Consider the following 21388-nt stretch of genomic DNA (forward strand, 5'->3'; position numbering starts at 1 on the left):
GAGTGTTTTTTCTCTTTGAACAATATGTGCTGGTGATCCTCCAACTCTGGCACAAACATTTGAGAACCCCGAAATGGACGCATTAGAGCAGAAGATTTTTGGGCAGTATCAATTCGCCAATGTTTAAGGACAAGATTATGCCCGGCAGCAATACAAGCCCAATCTGTCAGAGCAGAGACCTACACCACATCAAAAACAATGTCAGATTTGAACTCAACTTGCTTCTCAATATTCTCCAGCAAGGCAGAACACTCAGAAGAATCATTAACATCAACTGAACAACCTATTAATATCAGTCAGTAAGGATTAAGAGACATAAGACCTAAAGATTCCAGCTCCCAGTGCCAAATGAGAGCCTGAATACACCTTCCTGAGGGCAGAATTGACCTTCTTATAGTGACGTTATAAACAATAGCATCCTCCGTCAGGGTGATCTTGCCCATCAGGTGAGCCACAAAGGAATCAATGGAAATAGCATCCCAAAAACTACCAGACATCTCATTAAGGGGGTACAACTTTGACATGCAGCAAAGGAACATGATTTTGTCTGGATCCTTCCATTCCTGATTCAAGACCTCCCAATTGAAAGGGATGGACCAGAAAATACACTTCTGAGGCTCTCTGGAAATGGCTCAGCAACCCTGAATATGAAGTTTCAGGAACCACCTCATCCTGAAACCCCATACAGTCTTTCACATGTGCCAACACATCAGGCAATACCTTCTTTTGTTTGTCTGGACCAGGAGTCTCCTCATCCGACCCTGAAGACCCAAGAGAATGAGCTTTCAGTGACACCTGATGTCTTTTCTTCACTGGAGAGAATTCCAGCAAAGTCGCTCATAGGAACCCCCCAACCACCTGCTCACAGGAGAGAAAGAAGAGGAATCCGAAGAGGAAGAAGACACTACACGCTTCCTCTTGTAAGAGTGCTTCCTCATAACGTCTCAAGAAAAATCACCGATCAGGAAATCAGGGGATAATAGGATGCCTCACATGATCAAAATCCAAGAATCACCATAAAAGCACATCTACCATGCAGATCTACCTGCAACTGCCTTATTTTGAAACCCCGACTAGCACTTCTGGAGCCCAAATGCAGTGTTTCTAATGTGCATGTGTGAACTTCTGGCATTATGCATGCACAAACCACAACATGGAAGTAAAGGCACTCCTAACAATAGGATCCATCCATGAAGGAGAGAGAGAGCCCCCTCCAGCAGCACCATTATCCACGGAGCATTTATTCACCCAATAAGGCACCAAAGGAGAGCCCCCCCGCTGTCCTCCAATGCAGCCACAGCAACGTGTATCCTCTGTCGAAGCACAGCAGTGCAGGAGGGACGCCAGCAACCATCAGATCAGCCAATCTGACCCTGTGTCAAAATCCATTAAACACGTTGGCGGGCTAAGCCCTGCAGAGTACGCCTTCTCCTTGTCTCTGCCTGCAAGACAGAAAAAAACAGGAGGAATGATGGGTCAGTATAGCCTTATAGGCTGCCGCCTTGTGGGAGGGTCATAGCCGTAGCATTCTTGTGTTCTGTTTTGTCTTGTGAGGTAGAAATACTCAGTAGTGATGAATGGGACGAGGACACGGGGGACCTGGGGGCAATAGGGTGCACTGTCCTTGTTCGCCCCTAGTGTATCTGTTTAAAGCTCTAACGGGCACATTTAGGTTATAGAATGCACCATGAGATGAAATGATGAGCGATTTCAAAAAGAAGAGGATTAATAATCCGGTGCTCTGGGCCAGGACAGAGCTGAGTCCTTTCATTTAAGCTTATTTTTCTCTGAGTTAGAGTTTGATTTCAAGGCAGAGAATAGAAAGTGTGAGCAAGGTTAGCCTCTTCCTGTTTCCAGACTAGCTGTGCTGTCTAAATTATACACTAACTGTGAGGAATATGAGGGCAAATGAATGCAATTTAGGCAGTGTAAGCACATACTACCCTGCACTTAGCTCTGTGCTGGGTCAGCGCAGGTATTCAATGTATTGCCTCAGGTTGTAATAGTCACACTTTGAGAGCTTGTGACGACTGTTCCACAGTGAGGGGCAAAAAAGCCATGATTAAGCATGCAATCATTTTATTATGAATTTCCAAACGGTTAATTCACGAAAGTAACTCAAAGCTGGGATAGGGTATTACTCATTCCTTTCCCTAGGACCTCTTTATGTGTTCGGATAAATCAGTTCTCCCTTTCGATAACGTTTTATTGGATTGACCTAAGACCATGGGAACAGTCTTTGGGAGAAAACCTGGGCTGGCCTGGCCTTTCTGCCACTCTAAAGCAAACACAAGGAGATGATGGACGGAGCGCTGAAACTTTCCAGACACTCACCCCCAGTCACAGATCTGGGTTGAATACATCATTTGTTCTTTATCTCACTTTGCCACCCCAGTTCAGACACAGCCATATGCAAATCAGTCTTGACCCTGTGCATCATGGGAACAGTCCAGCCGAAACTGCCAAGCCATGTCTTCCCTGGACCGGAAACAAGCATCCTGGGATCGGTTTCTGGCTAACAGCCATCATCAGCCAGGCAGCTTGAATCCAGTGGCAAAGTGAGCAAGGGACCCACGTCTGGGCATACCCTGACAACTTAGGGCGAATAAAGAAAACACAAGGAGATGATGGACGGAGCGCTGACACTTTTCAGACACTCACCCCAAGTCACAGATCTGGGTTGAATCCATCATCATTCTTTAGCTCACTTTGCCACCCCAGTTCAGACACAGCCATATGCAAATCAGTCTTGACCCTGTGCCTCATGGGAACAGTCCAGCCTGAACTGCCAAGCCATGTCTGACTGGACTGGAAACAAGCATCCTGGGACTGGTTTCTGGCTAACAGCTGTCATCAACTTGGACTGGACTGGCCTTTCTGCCACTCTGGCATTTCTGCAGTGGGCTGCAAGTTAGGAGGCTGCTTTCAGAGCAGCACGAGCTGCCATCGCCCAAAGTTTGCGTTAAGCTAAGTTGGAAACGGAACCACATAAGGGCCTGGTGCCCTTTATGATGTCATGTTGTGTTTTGTATACTTAAGTATGCATTGGTGACTTGTTGAACCTCTTTCTATGCAGGAGATGAAGGCTTTACTCTGCTAAGCAGTCGTCTATTGTGGATTGCGCTTTCTCTTTTATACAGTAATATTCAAACTAAATATGCCACTCCCCCATCCCAGTAAAACGCTTTAAAGTTAGCTATCCACAACACACTTGGGAAGGCTAAGCTGAAAGTAAGTTTGTGGATGTGGTGGGGTGAGGTTTATTAAATTGTTGTGCCAGTATAGATTGCACTGGGGCAGTAGGTGTAAAAGACTGCGCTTTAGGACCTTAATTTTTGTGCATTTTTCCTGGTCTAAATATAGGTTATACCCACTAGTATGTTAGAAAGGCACCTCTCTTTTTCTGTTGGCTTATAAATTAACTGGGCTGGTGGTGGGAGCCCTCATACGTTATCTTCTTCTACCAATGCTTTTTCTAACAAAAGCAGATGTAGCTTAGTATTTAGGTCTCCATACATAAAAATGATTCTGCTGGGCATGACCATCGATTTTGAAGCTTTCCTATAGCACAGGACATTACCTGATTCCTCATGCATTGTTTTCAATGCTCATTCAAGGGTTTTAAGGACCGGAAGAATTTCTTTCTGGCCGCTCGAAGATAGATATTAAAGTGGCCCAGTGCCCATGTATGTGCTGAATACTATTATTTATTCTTATAAGGATTATTCCTATTTTATTTGTAAAACTAGTTACAAAACAAATGGTAAAGCCTCCCTTGGGTCTGCTTTGGGCAGGAATAGTAAAGGAAATATAACCCTCCAGATTGATATTATCCAAGTGCCTTGTCTGTGCAAACAGCAGATATCTTGTTGTTGTATGTATGCTATCCAATCTTTGTCTTCCAGCTTTTTCCCCAGGTCTGTCATATTCTAGCTTATTAGCCTCAATTATTTCCAGCCAAAGTGAAGTGTTGTAATTTTATCCTCCAACTGACTACTAGGGAACTCAGCAGATACTCACCTCCACTCCAGGCTTGATATTGTGGAGTTATAAAATTGCTGGACAAGCTCTGTTGTACTATATTTTGTGATGTAAATAAATTAACAGTGTGTGGTGCAACATTGAACCTCATGTTTATGAGAACGTCTTTAGTTGGTAGCAGGGCCACACGCTGTTTCCAAAACTGCATCCTTTCTATTAATTCCTTCCTTTCATGTTACCACTCTTTCCTGACAATGTCCTAGTGACTCCTTGTCTAATCAGAGCCTCTTATCGCATAATAGCAGAGCTCTGCTGTCAATGCCCAAGCCACCTGTGAGATCTCCGCTGTCTTTACCAACTGAAGTCACTGTACATCCCTGTCAATGACCTGCTTCCAGCCAGAGACCCTCTCTGCTGCCAGTGACCTTGTCTCCTCACTGGTCCACTTCACTATCACTTCCCACTTCTGCTACCACTGGTCACTTTTCTCTTCGCTGCTCACCTCTCCTGTCAGTGCTCACCTCTCACCATCCCTACTTCTATCTCCTGCCACTGATCACCAACCATGGCATAGTTTCTGGTACTGCTCATCTCTCCTCTCTCGTCTCATCCATCCTGGTGCTGTGCTAATGTCACTGTCCAACTCTGTTGTCATTAGCCACTTCTTCTGTGACTGCTCCTTTCTCCATCACTGCTTGTTACTCCATTCATTCCCTCTCATATACCTCAATTTTCTCCTTCATCGTCTCAATGCCAGGGCTAGACTTGCCTTCTATTCCACGCAGGATTTCCCGGTAGGCTGGAGACAATCATAGTCCCGGAGTCTCTGCTGGTGCTTCTGTCACTTTCCCCAGCTCCCTGGCATTAATAGCAGCAGATACAAAGTTTTCCAGAGAGCAGAAAAGAGGGACAGAGAGTACGAGCAATCAGAGACAGAGAAGAGAGAGAGATTAGAGAAGGAAGGTGAAAGAGAGAGATTTAGGGGTGAAAAGAGAAAGATAAAAGGGGAGAGGAGAAAGGAAGCAGAGATGGTTTGAGCATTTTTGCCAATGCTGCTTTGGAAAAACAGCCTGGCACTGCTCACTGCCTTATCAGCTCACTCATTGCACCTCGATCCCATGTCGCCTACAGCTGCCCACCTACACCTTTCATTGACCTTCTATCTTTTCATTGTCGTCTCTCACTACTGCTCATCTCTCCTGTCTCCAGTCCATATGTTGCAACAAACTCCTTCTTGCATCACAGCCCATTAGATGATGCTCCTGAAAGGCTGGGAGAGTTAAATGTGAATCAGCCTCCAATTTCACTGAATCTTCACCTCAACTGCCCACCTTTCAAGGGGAGATAGTTGTGGAGGAGTATTAATGCTTGGCAAGTCTAGCTTAGTCTTTAATACTTTCAAGTTTGTTGCATTGAGTATTATTAAAGTAGAGACCAGTAAGACGAGGTATTTACAGCACAGATACACATTTTCAACTATTATTAAGCACTATTTACAAAACTGTTTAGCCACAGAGGCCCTTAATAAGCCTACACTGGTCTGCTGGGAGGGGCCAAAGGCCAACTATGGTTTGGGAGTCTTTTCCCCATGTAGAAGCATTTGGATACAATTCTGTTCGGCAAACTCCTGCCTCAAACTGTAGATGTGGATAGAATGGTGGGGACAGAGGCCTGATTAACTGCCTTTCTCCTTTGCAAATGTCTGCCATCACTGGTGGAGAGTGTGCCATGTGATGATAGGGGCCTTGTCCAAAGGTTCCCTACTACTGGTGATGGATTTGGTGGCAGACCCTAGAAACATGGACTTCCTCTTTCTCCTGATGATGTAGGGGGTGTGTCTGGTGGAGACAACAGGTTTCTCTGGTGATCTCTTTCCGCAATGATAAAAGTCAGGTTGGGTGGATGCCAGTCCTAATGAGACGTAAGAGCTGGAATGTGAATGGTGTCAGGTAAGGAAATTAAACTATGAATGGATGGGCCTGCACACCTAATTTGAAAACTTAACCTATTGTAAATACTATGTTAATAAATCGTGTGTCTCTTGTAAAGCGTGCTATCACGCAAAGGAGTGTAAGCCCTAACCCCTCGGCTATCATGCAAAGAACTTGAGGTTTGGGGTGATCCAAACCTGCGTGATGCACAGCTGCGGACCCTAAGGTCTCAGAATTTTTTTTTCAATAATCTAAAAGCAATTCAATTTAACAGTGTATACAAACAAATTCAACCACAATGTTGTTGCAAACGCAAAAAAAAGGCTTATATTTAACATAGAAGCCAATAGCATTATTCAAACATTATTCCGTCCTAATTGGTTTTCATGATGTAAGAGGATCAAAACCCATATATATAACATAAACTCAATTAAAAAAAGTCCCAATGCATTTCGGGTTGATCTGAACCCTTCTTCAGGGGAAGGATATCATCAAGGAGAAGTTGACTTTAAATAACTCCACCATTTGGAACTACAACAAAAATCAGAATAGTCCATATCAATTCCGGTATAGTACATTTCGATTGTTAAATTAGGATTTGCACTCAGAATGTGGAATGAATACACTAAACCCCGTACATCTACAAAAAATGATGAAAAACAGTGCTCAGTGCCACTCAAAGTGCCTGACCTGAAAAATTAGTGTGAGAGAACCAGAAACGTAAAAGTGCAACGAGGCTAAAAAAGCGAAGTGCATGTGGTTGTGCTTATCCAACAAAACACAATGTGTGTGGGTTCTTGAAACGTGAAGGAGAGAAATGCTAGGAAAAAGTGAGTGCCGGTGCGCCAGGTATAAGAAAAAGAGTGGAATGAGAAGAGCGGAGTGAAAAACAGGTGTGTGCTCTGCAAGACCGTGGATATGCAGTTAAACGAGCCAGACAGGGCTTCTGTAGTTACCCGACTGCAACAGTAACGAGTGTCAGTATTCTTCTGAAAAAACAGCATAAAACCAAGGTTATCTAAAAGGAATCCTCACAGAAACCGTCCCGGTTCCATAAGTGCACCCAGACACCCGTCCTGCTTAAATAAAGGCTTACCCGGGATAAAAAAGTTTACGAAATCGTCATGTGTATGGGAGAGGCTGGAAAAAACAAAAGTAGTCATAACTCCGTCTGTCGCATGTAGCATAAATGTGAAAAAGTTATTCTATGCGCTCACCTCTGTTAGTGTGATCTTTCGTGATCTGTCTTGCCGCCGGCTGCATGCGCATCGATGTGTGCGTATGCACTACGTATTTAAAGGGGCAGAAATGAACGAGCAAAAAACCTAGGACAAAAACTTTATTGAAAAAGTCACCGCGTGACTACAGAAAACAATTCTGTAAATCACCATATATACGTATTGGTGATGCCGACGGAGTATGTTTTAGATCAGGTGTATGAAATGTGCTGAGTATAGTCATGAGCGAAAAACGTGTCGCGCACTAGACAAGAGAAAGAAAAGAAGATGAATGCCTGTACAAATTCTAAGGGTGCGCTGATATGATAGGAGAAACAAGAAGTCAACAAGAGTAAACAAAGGACAAAACAAGTGCAAATCCTGTACAAGTGCAAGAGCTCTAAAACATGATAGTAGTATAGGTTGTATACTACTCGTCACCATGTATTTTTTGACAGGTGGCCACGCCCCTTTGACCACGCCCCTTTGGTCCGTGTGTCTATATTGGACGCGTTCCAAGTCTGCTTTTAATCGGGGTTTTAATCGGTCCTTATAACGTATTGATAAGATTATAGCATTTTATTGTTTTATAGGTCGTTATTTTGTGAATCAAGGCTTATAAAATGATACGGCGATGAAATAAAAAAAAAAAAATAAAAAAAAAAAGCGTATAAAACGATAAGTTAGGATTTGTGAATCAAGGCTTATAAAATGATACGGCGATGAAATCATAAAGCGTATAAAACGATAAGTTAGGAATTGTGAATCAAGGCTTATAAAATGATACTGCGATGAAATCAAAAACGTATGAATCGACCACGCATGCAGGAGGGTTGCTAAGAAGTGGGGGTAGTGTGAAATACGAGTCTACAAACATACCGCGGGGCGTGTCTAGTATGTTCACAGAGGATATAAGCCAGCATTCCGAGGACCGTGTGTTAAGAAACCCCCGCTTTTTTCCGACAAAGAAAAGCTCGAGCTTTAAGACAACTTTGAGAATGTCTTGCTCTAGCGTGGAAGCGGGACCCCTTGGAGAAACTATAACAGCGATGCTGAAGGAAGCGGCAAATGCTGCAGACGACGCTGCAGAACTCGACGATAGTGATAAGGAAAATTGCGCGCCAACAACGCCTGCGGGTACTACGTCGGAGATGTCGTCGGCGATGCTGAATAAAAAGCCCGAGACAGACGTCGAGGCATCGGCTATGCCGAATATAAAGCCCGAGACCGGAGCCTGCGAAGAGGCGGTTGGTGGCGTTGCTAAAATGGCGAGCAATACCTCCGATGCTACAGACGGCGGTGGAAGAGCGGAACCAAGTGAAGATGACGAGGGTATTGACCTGCAAGAGCCTGAACCCGAGGACTCCAGCGACTGTACAGAGATGGATTCCGGAGAAGAATCTGTAAACGAAACAGAAAAGTGCGAAGTTGGAAAACGAAAAGTAAGTACGAACCGCAATTTTTCGGCAAATCCTCTGGGGTGTTTAAGAGTGTGATGATGAGGCGTGTAGTTGTGAGGAAGGCTGAGGTCGAAAAACCCCTTTTTTCTTTTTATCAGCAAAAGAGAGGAGGAGGAGCCCCAGGCAACAAAACCGCTAGCACGACTATGGAAGTCACACAGCCATCGCTACGTTTTTCATGTCTCTGCTGCTCAAGACAGAAAAAACTTGCCGTAACGCATAAAAACTGCAGCTGTAAGCGCTTAGACGCAATTGTACAATTTTGTCGTGGTGAAAGTTGGAGCACGGATCGATATCGCGGACTTTTGACAGCGATAGCCGCGATCATAAAATTGTGCTTAAAGGCGGGGTGGTACGACGAATGCGAAGGTTGTAAAATTGACGACCCGAGTCAGTTGCATCACGACTGTCTCACGACGGGTGATGAATATGAAGACAGTTTGATACGGAAACTATGTTACAAGCTGGACCCCTATAAGATTATGGCGACGTTGGGGGCGGTCTATGGCTTGAAAGAAATGTCAGTACCCGAAGATTGTAGTAAGATGATTGCGAATGTTTTAAAGTATATTAAGAGAGTACAGTCCCCATCAGAGCATGTGAAAAGTATGTATGAAGCGGGTGATGAAGACATACGCTTGATAATGAAACAGCATTTGAGAAGGAAGAATTACCGTAGATATTTTAAGATCAAGTATCTTTACAGGAGTTTAAAACCGAGGAACATGACATTTCTTAATGTAGAGTAAATGAAAACATGATGATCTTCGCGATTGCTACTATTATGTATGTGTGTTTTTCCGTTGCAGGAAAGTGTGTTTCGACACATGGTTGAGATCGGCGTGCGACCGAGCGTTAGATGCCTGGAAGACGCTTTTTATTTTCTGATCAGAGCAAAGATGGCGTACCCCAAACCAGTGTTTCGCCCGACCGCGCTATGTCGTAACAAGCGATGTGAAATCATCGAAGAGCTTGAAAAAGAACTGGGTCAGAAACCTAGAGGCTTTTACGACGTTGAAAAGAGCAAAATCTTCTTGGGCGCTGACGACGTGCTCGAAGATTGCATCGACAATTATATCAGGCGGACATTTTGCACCCTAGGAACTACTCTGAATAAGAAACAGTTTTTCAATTTCATGAATACAATATCTGATTTGTTTTGTCGAGCCTTCTTGAAGGGGCGTGGGGAGGATGTAAGAAGACTGGTACCGTTCATAGCTAGCAAAATCCAAATATTGATTCTACGTCACGAGTTTTTGAGAGCATTGTGTTAAATATCTATGTTTTTATCGTTATTATCGTTTATAGCGCTGTACATTCCTATATTACCAGTTTAAATCATACACTGTTTAATTCGTGTGTTATTAAATAATCTACTAGTGTAAAATAAACCGGCTTCTAGTTCTGATTATTTGATAAAGAAAAATAATAAAACAAAAGTGAATTAATAGAATAGGGGGGCGGGAGTAGGGGTTGCGGTATTTTAGTTCAAGAAGCGCTACGATGCAGAAGCTTTTCAAAAGAGTTTATTACAACCCCTCGAAAGTTGGTAGTTTTGGCGGTGTAGAAGCCTTGTACAAGGAGAGCAAAATCCACAACGACGGTGTTAAAAGAACACAGGTACGCGACTGGTTATCGGGCGAAGATGCCTACACGCTACATAAGGGGTCGAGAAAGCGCTTTCAAAGACGGCGTGTGATAGTCAGCGGCTTAAATCATCAATGGCAAGCGGACCTTCTAGACGTCCGTGAACATGCCGCGGTTAATGATGGTGTAAAATTTATATTAACGGTGATAGACGTACTGTCAAAGTATGCATTCGCCGTTGGCCTGAAGGAAAAATCGGGGAGCTCGGTCACAAAAGCCTTTGATTACATTTTCAGCAGCGGGAGAATTCCTAAAAAGTTACAAACAGATAGAGGAAAAGAGTTTGAAAACAAGACGCTAAAAGCTCTGCTGAACAAGTATGGTGTAAAACATTTTGTTACAAACAACGAAGTGAAGGCGGCGATTGTAGAAAGATTCAACAGAACTCTCAAGGCACGAATTTGGCGGTATTTTACAGCGTACAACACATTTCGTTATATAGATCGTTTACAAGATTTTATTGAAAGTTACAATCATAGCTATCATAGAACCATTAAGACGTCCCCTGTAGAAGTATCCCCGCAAAATGAGTTGAAAATTTGGAGAACTGTGTACGGGTCCGTGTTCACCAACAACCCTGTTTCAAAAAACACGCTCAAAAAAGGTGATCATGTTAGGGTATCTAGATGCAAGGGGGTATTTCAAAAGGGGTATGAGCAGACTTTTACAGATGAGATCTTTGTGATAGACAAGATTTCCAAGCATTCAGGCGTTACAGTTTTTAACTTAAAAGACTATGCTGGGGAGGAGGTCGAAGGGTGTTTTTACAAAGAAGAGCTGCAAAAAATAAAACAGGATCAAGATCGTGTGTACCGTATTGAGAACGTTTTGGCAAAGAAGGGGCACGGGGCACAAAGACAGTGCCTAGTTAAATGGCGGGGATGGCCTGATAAATTTAATAGTTGGGTCTCTGAGAGTGAATTAAAGGATATACAAAGTCTACAACAGCGGATATAGGCATTTAGGTACCGCGGAAGCGCCATGGAGGTCGGACCTTTTTATCTGACGCTCCCGAGTAACGCGTCTTTGGACACTTTCCCTAATAACAAAATTTCAAATTTTACGGTGAAACTAGCAAAACCTATTCATCTACAAGGAGATTGGGAGGTGGCCCTAACAGAAATTCAGTACCCGCACACGTGGGACACTTTTGAAACAGAGGATGTTAGATTTACGGTGGTACGCAAGAAGGAAAGCGCCCACGAACTTTCTTTCCCGCCGGGGCACTATGACAACATACGAGACATTGTAGAAGTAATGAATAAATCCATTGGTAACATATCGGAACTTGTTGACCTTAGATTAACGTATGAACCACGACTTCGAAAAGTGCAGTTGAGGAATGCTCAAGACTACGGTATTTTGGTGCGTGAAAAACTGGGGAGAGTGTTGGGGCTGACGCCTAACGTTCACCACTCTTCATCAGCGGGGAAAGCCTACACGGATGTACACGGCGGATTTTATATGATGTTTGTATACTGCGACGTGATAGAGCATCAGAGAGTGGGGGATAGCTACGTGCCTCTCCTCCGGTGCGTGGAAATCACAGGCAAGAATAATAGCATGATAAACATCATTTACACCAAAAGAGATTATGTACCGATCAGCAAAAAACATTTTCACACAATAACTTTGGAACTGAAGGACGATTTGAACACTAATATAAGATTTAAAGTGGGTAAAGTCATAGCGAAGCTTCATTTCAGGCCGCGACGTGGTGAAGTGTACTAGAATAATGATTTTACCTGAAAATTACGGCGACGCGTCGCTCTATAGGGATTACTATAGAGCACAAGCCGGCTCAGGCCTCCCGGGGTTCCACGGGGCACCTATTATGTACGGGGCGGGTGTTGGCGGTATATTCAGAAGCCTTTTCAGAAAAGCAGTACCGCTTTTAAGAAGAGGGTTCCAGTTGGTAAAACCGCACGTGAAAACCGCTGCAGCAAATATTGCCCGAGACGTCGCAGGGCACGTTTCGGGGGCGGTGATGAAAAAGTTTACCAAAACGGGTCAAGAAGGCTCAGGTTTAATCCAACTCGAAAGAGGAAGGAAGAGAAAAAGGGGTGTATCACTAAGGGGGCCGCCCGCGTTCCTTCAAAGCGTTGTGAAGCGCCGGCGACCGGCTCAAAAGAGTTCGCTTAAGACCCGGAGAAGACACGGAAAAAAACGAGTCTCTAAGGGCAACATATTTTAAATCGGACCATGGCCTCCGTCCCTTGCGGTTCCCAGGAATGCACAAAGTCAGAGTTGGACCTATTCCAAGTACCACCAACGCAAACCAGCATTGAAAGTTCTCTATATGTCGAAGTACCGCCACTTTCAGCCCTGTCAGACACAGCCCCCTTAGAGTTCTTCATAGCTCGGTCGGATGACTACCTGGACCTTTCAGCTACCCTGATTTATCTGTCGTGCAAAATTACTAACGCAGACGGATCCGATTTGGACGCCGCAGCCCGAGTGGCGTTTTCTCCATACCCCATAGCCTCACTTTTTAACCAACTGGATGTGAGCCTCGGCGACCGGCTCATCAGCCAGTCAAACAACACGTATCCATACAGGGCTTATCTCGAAACGGTACTTAATTATGGGGACCCCACTTTAAAACGCCAACTTTCTGCAGGTCTCTTCTACAGAGACACCGCTGGAGAGCACGAGGACACGACTTTAAACGGTGCTAACGCGGGATTTAAGAGCAGAGCTAGCTTTACAGCCCGAAGTCGTAAAGTGGAACTGATTGGGCAATTACACTGCGATTTATTTTTCCAAGACAAATTAATGCTTAACGGTCTAGATGTGAAGATTAAACTGATTCGAAATAAAGACACTTTTTGCTTAATGAGCGGCGACGCAGAAAATTACAAAGTGCATATCTTAGCGGCGTCACTATTTGTGAAACGTGTCAAAGTGAGCCCGGTGGTGCGTTTAGCTCACGCCGAGACTCTGTTAACCAGTAATGCCAAGTACCCCATCGAAAGAGTGGAGCTCAAAGTGTTCAGCATCCCAGCCGGTGCGCTACTATCGAATACTGAGAATATTTTTTTCGGATTTTTGCCAAGAACTGTAATAGTAGCGCTGGTCGATAACGCAGCATTTAGCGGTGAATATGGCAGAAACCCCTTTAATTTCAAGCATTATAATATATCTCACAGCAGCCTCTCCGTAGACGGCCAAGCTATACCGGCAAAACCATACACGCCGTCATTTGGAACTGGGGGTGTGGCTAGAGAATATTTGGGTGTGCTGCAAGTTGCTGGGAAGTACGCATCAGACCGACCCTTCTTTGTGGATCGTGTAGAGTATTCGAAAGGCTATTCTATGCTGGCTTTCGATCTATGCCCTGACAACGACGTGGGTGGCGGCCATTTTTCGATACAAAAATCAGGCAATGTACGTCTGGAGCTCCGTTTTAGCGCCGCTCTACCGTCTACTATAAACCTTCTGATTTACGCTGTCTTTCAGAATGTTATACAGATTAACCATAGGCGAGAGGTGCTAATCGACTATATGTGATGAATACGTGGCAACTGGAACGTTTTCTCGCCAAAGACGAGACGGCAAAACATTCATTTTTAGGTGTATTCGCAGCTGACACTCTACCAATGTATCTGGGTAATCGCCAGCGACCGCTTCATTTAATAGTCAATACAGACGGTAAAGATCAAAGGGGTCGACACTGGTTAGCAATATTTCTAACAGAAAAGGACTCTGAGTTTTTTGACTCCTATGGCGTGCCACCAAACAGTTATCTGTACCCCAATACCATATGGCAATTTTTAAAAAGAAACACTTCAGGCCTAATAACATTTCATGAAAACCAGATTCAGGATGATGTATCATTTACCTGCGGGGCACATTGTTTGTTTTATTTATTTCATAGATGCCGTGGTGTAGACTTTGAAAGCATTTTAAAAATGTATTCAGCTGATTTGAAGGCAAATGATGCTCTAGTAACAAGGTTTGTGTTGAGGCAATTACGCAGATTGAAAAGAGGCCGTGTAAATAACAGACCGATGCAAAATTGTATTTCATTCACTGATAATATACATGTTTACAGTGTTTATGATAACTAGCAGACATCCACAAGGTCTATTTTACGCTCTCATTGGACTTTTAAAATCATATTTGTACCGAACATTTTTACTCTGTGATATAAAATGTATCTAAATAAATTGCATGAAAAAAGCCCTTAACTTTACGTGTCGGTCTGACTTTTTTCAGCACCTAGATGCCACGTTAATGCACCGTGGTTTATATTCATCCTGAAATGCTTAGACAGGCTATTGTCCGCATATGGTGCCTGGTGTGCTGTCGAGGTTTGCAAAAAATATGAATAAAAAAAGGGGGGCCTAACTTTACGTGTCGGTCTGACTTTTTTCAGCACCTAGCTGCCACGTTAATGCACCGCTGTTTATATTCATCCTGAAATGCTTAGACAGGCTATTGTCCGCATATGGTGCCTAGTGTGCTGTCGAGGTTTGCAAAAAATCTGAATAAAAAAAGGGGGGCCTAACTTTACGTGTCGGTCTGACTTTTTTCAGCACCTAGCTGCCACGTTAATGCACCGCTGTTTATATTCATCCTGAAATGCTTAGTGGATTATACCGTTTAATTCTCGACACACGAAGACATACGTGGTATTGTGAGTTGTGGCGGGAAACTGTCGGGTTTTGGGTATAAAAACGTGAGGTCTGCAAGAACATTCAGGCTGGAGCTCTCAGGAAAGCTACGACGCTCCAACCAACGGCGCTGGTGACACCTTCATTCTCCCACCACATCGGGCGCTTGAAAAGCTGAAGCCCCTGAAAGATTTCACCACCTGATGACTGAGCACCGTTTCCATTTATGAACATGTCTGAGGACCAAGAATTGTTGGTAAGAAGATTGTTTTATGTTTTTTATATAATCCTCTAGCTCTTTTTGAAGTTGCGCTTCTATTAGCGTCATCTCTCAAAGGTTAAATGCTTTTTTATCAGGGATGTAAGCTTTTTTTCCGGCTCAGACTGTCACACTAAGACGAATTAGACCGAAGTCCCGGGCAATGTTCTAACATGTGGTTCTAATTAAGTCTTTCGCTCCTCTGTCAAAAGGTTTTAAGCAATAGATAAAATTAGGTGAAACTCGGGGTGTTTTGAATTAACTGTAACTGCTAGTCAGGAACCGTGAAAGATGCATAAAAAAAAAAAAGTGTGTGTGTGTGTGTGTGTGTGTGTGTGTTTGCGTTTTGTTTTTTTTTTGTTTTGCCGGACCCCGTCTGAAATGCTCTAGCATGTGGTTCTAATTCAGTTTTTCACGTCGTCGTCAAAAGACTTTTAGTACTGTTACAGCAGCTGGCATTTTAAGCAATAGGAAATATGACATGACTCTCGGTGTGTTTAGATTTTGCACATGCTCTTACCTCAAAGACTATCTGCTCATTGATCCGTGTTTTTAAGTCAAGGACTAGTCCGCCTCCTTGCTTTACAGATCATGATTTAATAACGCTCGAAGTCTTAAATAATGTCACTATATAGCCTGGGGCCAGCGAGCCGGGGTTGAGCTGCGGCTTGAAAAGCAGCTAATTTGACAACTAAGGTCTGGGTCTATTTCTGCGGTCGTGTGTGTGTGTGTGTGTGTGTGTGTGTGTACTTTTGTTTGCATGAGCTTGTAAATACGTATAGCGGTGCTTTCAAGTAATTTAATTTAAACCGATATAGGAAATGTGTTACAGCTGTTTGCATTTTTGTCTTCGCAGGAAGTGGCCGAGGCGGCAGACGCACTTTTATTCGACACTGCGCTTGAAGGCCCTAATCCTATCGCAGCCAGTCAAATTTGCGGCTTCAGCGCGCATGCTGGTAAGAATTAATTCTCTTTTCTACTGGTAGTATGTTCTACCATAGACCATGCTGATGTGCGCGTGCTTGTGCGTGTGTGTGTGTGTGTGTGTGTGCTTGTGTGTGCTTGTGTGTGTGTGTGTGTGTGTGTGTGTGTGTGTGTGTGTGTGTGTGTGTGTGCGTGCTTGCGCTGCCACTCTCAGTCTAGTTGTAGCACTGATGACTATTGAGGACTCTTCCGACTGTTCATTGCTTGAATTAAAATTATGTTTTTTGCTCTTACTTAGATAAAACTGATGATGCAATCTCCATCCAACACGTGCAGCAATCAAATACACAACAACCGGTTGTACAAAGGAGTTCAAGGTTGCCGCCTGACGATCTGAAAAGCAAAGGTCAGAAGCGTAAAGAAGCGAGGCGGCGAGGGCCACCACAAACATTGCAGGGTGGTTTTGGGGGGAGTACTGTTGGGGGGCCTGCATTGCATGAGTTTCCACCGGTGTCTGTAAATGGTGGCGGTTTGAGAAAGAGACACTCTGGCTGTAAAGAAAAGGGTGATCAAAAGCGCAATAGGAAAGCGAATGCTAATGATAACAATTCTGCTACTCTACAGACCTTCCAGGTTTCGAATTCAAACACGCCTACCCCTGGTCGCGTTCTCCCCAGCCGAAATTCAGAACAGATTCTAGGTGTCACAACGCACCCTTGCAGCGATACTCCGGTATTAGTGCACCCCCCACCTACTCCTACCCCCAAGTCTCACTCTCAACCATCAAAGAACTTGCATGCGCAACCAGCAAACGCCATTATTCCCCCCGATGAACAAGAAATAATTTCGCTGCTTGACGATGATGACTGTTGGGGGGAAAACGCGAATGTACCCGTTCAACAAAACAGATCAAAAGCAGGGCCAGCTGTACACGGCGAATGCTCCAAGAACCCACGCTCACAAGGGGGGTGTCACACAGATGTTACAATAGGAGGAGGACCCGCCATCACCAGTCCCCCAGTAAGGTTCGCACCAGGTGCTATTCACCATAATTTAAAGACTGAAATTGCCCACAGTGCTGCAGCAAACGGGGCGTCCGCAGCGGCGCTACAAGCTCCTAGACATAACCCCACACCACCCCTAAACATTACCGCAGTAACATCAGCATGCCACGATATTTTACCTTTAATAACAAACCTTAGGGGAAGCACTCTTAACACAGCATCTATCTGCGAAGCTATTATTTTTGCTTTAAGTAATCGTGATACAGTAGCTCAGATACAAGCCATTGAACGCATCAAAGCTGGCATCGTACGTATACAGCAAAATTTAGAGAAATCACTTTCAGCTGCTTTAGTAACTGCTCAAAATCAGCTCGAGTCCTCTGTCTCCTCGCGCGCCATAGATGATGTCCTAAGTGTCAAAAAATCACTTAACGTTGAGATAAAGACACCACTTGACCCCCCGCAGTGGGGCTGCTGCTGCTGCTGTTAAAGCTTCACTTCCCAGCGACGCGGCTGTACTTCAGGCAATTTACGCCATTTTTCCCCTAATAAATACCCTAGAAGGATTAGGCTTGAACTCTGCACCCGTCAGTTCATCCGTTTTTAATGTTCTACGTGTACAGGAAGCTTCCGGACATATCGGCGGCATAACAGATGTCAAACTAGCAGTAGAGGACGTGATCCAAAATACTCAGACTTCGCTCGCATCTATTTTAGCAGATGCCCAAGCCAACCTTGATTCCTTGAGTCTCGACTCGGGAAACTGATAATGACCCCCAAAGAGCATAGGTCGCCGAGAAGGTCTGAAACTACAGTCGCCAAACGTAAAGAGAAATGGTTAGCCGCTAAAGTAGTCAGAAATCGGTTAGCCAAAAACCTAAAAAGAGCCAAAAACCATTTGAGAAATATACGCCGTAATATTCAAAGCAACAATGGGTATTTACCACCGAGCCCCACGCAGTTAGAGCAAACACCTCAGAGAACAGCTGTCGCTTGCGATAATTCTAGCATCAGTAACAACCCTGCGCCGGTGTTTTTAGAAAGCGTGCGACAATATCAAAGAGTTATCAAAAAATTTAGAGCTATAGAATTTTATGAAGAATTTCGTTTTGTCAATCTTCATCTCATAGATTCTATTAGACTGGCCCTAGAAGCGGTTATTAACTCTATCCAACTGCTGCTGGACCAAATGGCCCCAGACATAGGCCCCAACGATTATGTACAAATTCGCCTGAGCGGCGGTGGTCTGGCTAACTCTTTTTACACTCGCAGGCTACCGCATCACGACCTAGATGCCTCAGATTTCTTAAACAAAATTGTTGACATGATGAATAGCAATGCAGAGATTCTGGGGTCACAAAGTTTAACACTTGTTGTGACTGTGATAAAAAGTAGGGGCGGCGGTGCCAGACGGGCTCTAAATTCTGTATTGTTTACTAAGATCATTCAAAAGAAACGTCGATGGTTGATTGATTTGAACAACACAGCTGGAAATTTGTGCCTGGCGGGGTGTTTGGCAGGGTTATTGGCTCACGGTCAATCTACGGATAGAACGTTGACAGAGCAGGCACAGTTAATGCACAATGCCCTAAACATCCCCCCAGATACGGATGTCTCTTTGCAAGACATAGAAGCATTTGAAAATTACTTGGGTGTGACGATTAAAGTATTATATCACGAAGGCGGCTGGCGTTATTTCACCAGCGGTACCGCCAACAAATCTAAAATTCTCTTTGTTCTTTTACATGAAAGCCATTTTTACGGTGTGAAAGATATAAAAAAATTCCTCGGCGCTAGGTATTACTGCGAATATTGCCATTCGGCCTATACCCACAAATACAATCACTCGTGCGCAGACTTCTGCAAAGCGTGCGTTACGAACGATTGCCATGACATTGCCAACGATCTCCAAAGGTGTCCGCGGTGTCGACTGTTTTGTCGTTCTTCGGAGTGTTTAGAGCGTCATCGTGCTTTAGCCGTGGCGGGGGAGGTGAGCTGTCTCAGCAAAAAGTTGTGTGATTCGTGCGGTCTCTACGGCCCCGAAAGTCATGAATGCGAAGGCCTTGAATGCGGTGTCTGTAAAGCCCGGGTGTTTTCATTTGATTCACATCTCTGCTTTATGAGCAGACTCAAACCGCCGACCAAAACAAATGATTATATATTCTACGATATGGAGTGCCGTCAGGAAAATATCATTCACGAGCCAAATTATATTTTTGCCAGACATATTAATGGTGAGCCTACTTGGGAGTTTTCAGGTCCTACATGCGTCAATGATTTTATCAACACATTCATTACACCCCGATTTCAAAACTATAGTTTTCTCGCACATTTCTCTAAAGGATATGACTGTTATTTTGTAGTGAAAGCTCTAGTGCTTGAAAAGGTGGCAATGTCACTGATCACTCAGGGAGGAAAGCTCATGTGCGTTACAACCAAAGTACTCAATATCAGGTTTATAGACTCTATAAACTTTTTGCCCATGAAACTCAGTAAACTTCCACAGGCAATGGGTTTCCAAGAGTCTAAAGGGTATTTCCCGCATTACTTTAACACTTTGCAGAACCAAAAATACGTTGGTGCTATGCCCTCAGCAGAATTTTACGGTGTAAACTATATGTCACCCTCTGAGAAAACAGAATTTGTGTCCTGGTATGAATCGAACAAAGATCGGGAGTTTGATTTCCAGAAGGAGCTGTCTCATTACTGCCAACAAGATGTGAACATTTTAAGAGAGGCGTGTATCCGCTTTAGAGAAGGCGTCATTGCCATGTCTAGCAAGCAAATCTTGGTGAACCCGGGTCAGGCCAATGAGTATGCCTATGTTGACTTCATCGACCCCTTTCAGTACATCACTTTAGCTTCAGTCTGCTTGGCGATGTTCAGATTTTGTTTTTTAAAACCTTACACATTAGCGTTGCTACCTCGTGATAATTATCACAGACAGCAAAAGAGATTCTCAACACCCGCTATTCAATGGTTGATGTATTTGGAATACAGTGAAAAAATCACCATCCGTCACGCTTTGAGGGGCGGGGAGCTTAAAATTGGGTCCTATTTTTTAGATGGTTATGCCAATATTGACGGGGTCCCTACTGCCTTTGAATTTAATGGTTGCTTTTTTCACGGCTGTCCAATTTGTTACGCCGGAAACGATTTTAATAAGATGACCGGTTGTACATATGGTCAGTTGCTTAACCGCACAACTATTAAACAGGAGTTTTTAAAAAGACGCGGCTTCAACGTCAGAAGTATTTGGGAACACGCGTGGCGTGAGCAGTTAACATGTAATCTAGATCTGCAGACTTTTATCAAGGATCGTGACTTACCCGAGCCCTTGAAACCGCGTGATTCTCTCTACGGAGGACGAACCAACGCCGTTACTCTTTATCGAAAGGCCTCTGGTGATGAAAAGATTTTTTACTATGATTTTACCAGCTTATACCCCTTTGTTAACAAGACAAAAGTCTACCCTGTGGGACATCCTAAGATCCTTTATAAAGATTTTGGAGCCCCTCAAATGTATTTCGGTCTAATCAGATGTAGAATTCGTCCGCCTAGAGGACTTTTTTTCCCGGTGCTTCCTTACAGATTCGAGGGAAAACTATTATTTACCCTGTGCCGCTCCTGCACAGAAGCCAGACAGACCTTCCGGTGTGATCACTCTGATGACGAACGTGCTCTGACCGGCACCTGGTGCACTGTAGAAGTGAATGTAGCTCTGAAAAAAGGCTATGTGATAGATCGCATTTATGAGATATGGCATTTTGAAAATGTTTCTAGTAATCTGTTTACCGACTACATCAACTTGCACCTTAGAGACAAGCAAGAAGCTTCGGGTTACCCCCAGTGGTGTAGTGATAAGGCCGAGAAACAGAAGTACCGGAGGGAATATTTTCAGAAAGAGGGTATTCGATTGCGCTCTAATAAAATCCATGTGAACCCCACTAAAAGACAGATTGCTAAACTGTTTCTCAACTCTCTATGGGGAAAACTGGGGCAGAGAGAAGACCGCTCAGAAACTACTCTAGTGACAGAGCCGGATGAATTTGATCAGTACTTTTTTACTTCCTACTGCGAGGTGTCATCTTGCGAGTTCATAGATGATGATACCGCTTGTGTGTGTTGGCGGTATACCAAAGAACATTACCCGCCTTCATGCAACGCTAACATATTTATTGCCAGTTTCACCACCGCTTATGCTAGATTGGAGTTGTACAAGCTCCTGGAGTTGCTTCAAGACCGCTGTCTTTACCACGACACAGACTCTGTGATTTTTGTGAGCAAAAAGGGCGATGTTAACCCTCCGGTGGGTGACTATCTGGGGGAACTCACTAGCGAAACACCTC

At 44.0% G+C, this 21388-nt stretch overlaps 1 protein-coding gene across 1 annotated transcript; it reads left to right on the forward strand.

The window, feature by feature from the left end:
• Positions 1 to 7825: 7825 nt before the first annotated feature.
• LOC146867747 (uncharacterized) lies at positions 7826 to 9953 on the forward strand. The gene is made up of 2 exons (XM_085615061.1): positions 7826 to 8571; positions 9399 to 9953. The coding sequence occupies exons 1-2, from the start codon at positions 7921 to 7923 to the stop codon at positions 9861 to 9863; spliced, it is 1116 nt and encodes a 371-aa protein (XP_085471187.1). The 5' UTR covers positions 7826 to 7920; the 3' UTR covers positions 9864 to 9953.
• Positions 9954 to 21388: the final 11435 nt, after the last annotated feature.

The sequence above is a fragment of the Triturus cristatus genome, chromosome 1_2 (assembly GCF_964204655.1).
Source record: "Triturus cristatus chromosome 1_2, aTriCri1.1, whole genome shotgun sequence".
NCBI classification, from domain to species: domain Eukaryota; kingdom Metazoa; phylum Chordata; class Amphibia; order Caudata; family Salamandridae; genus Triturus; species Triturus cristatus.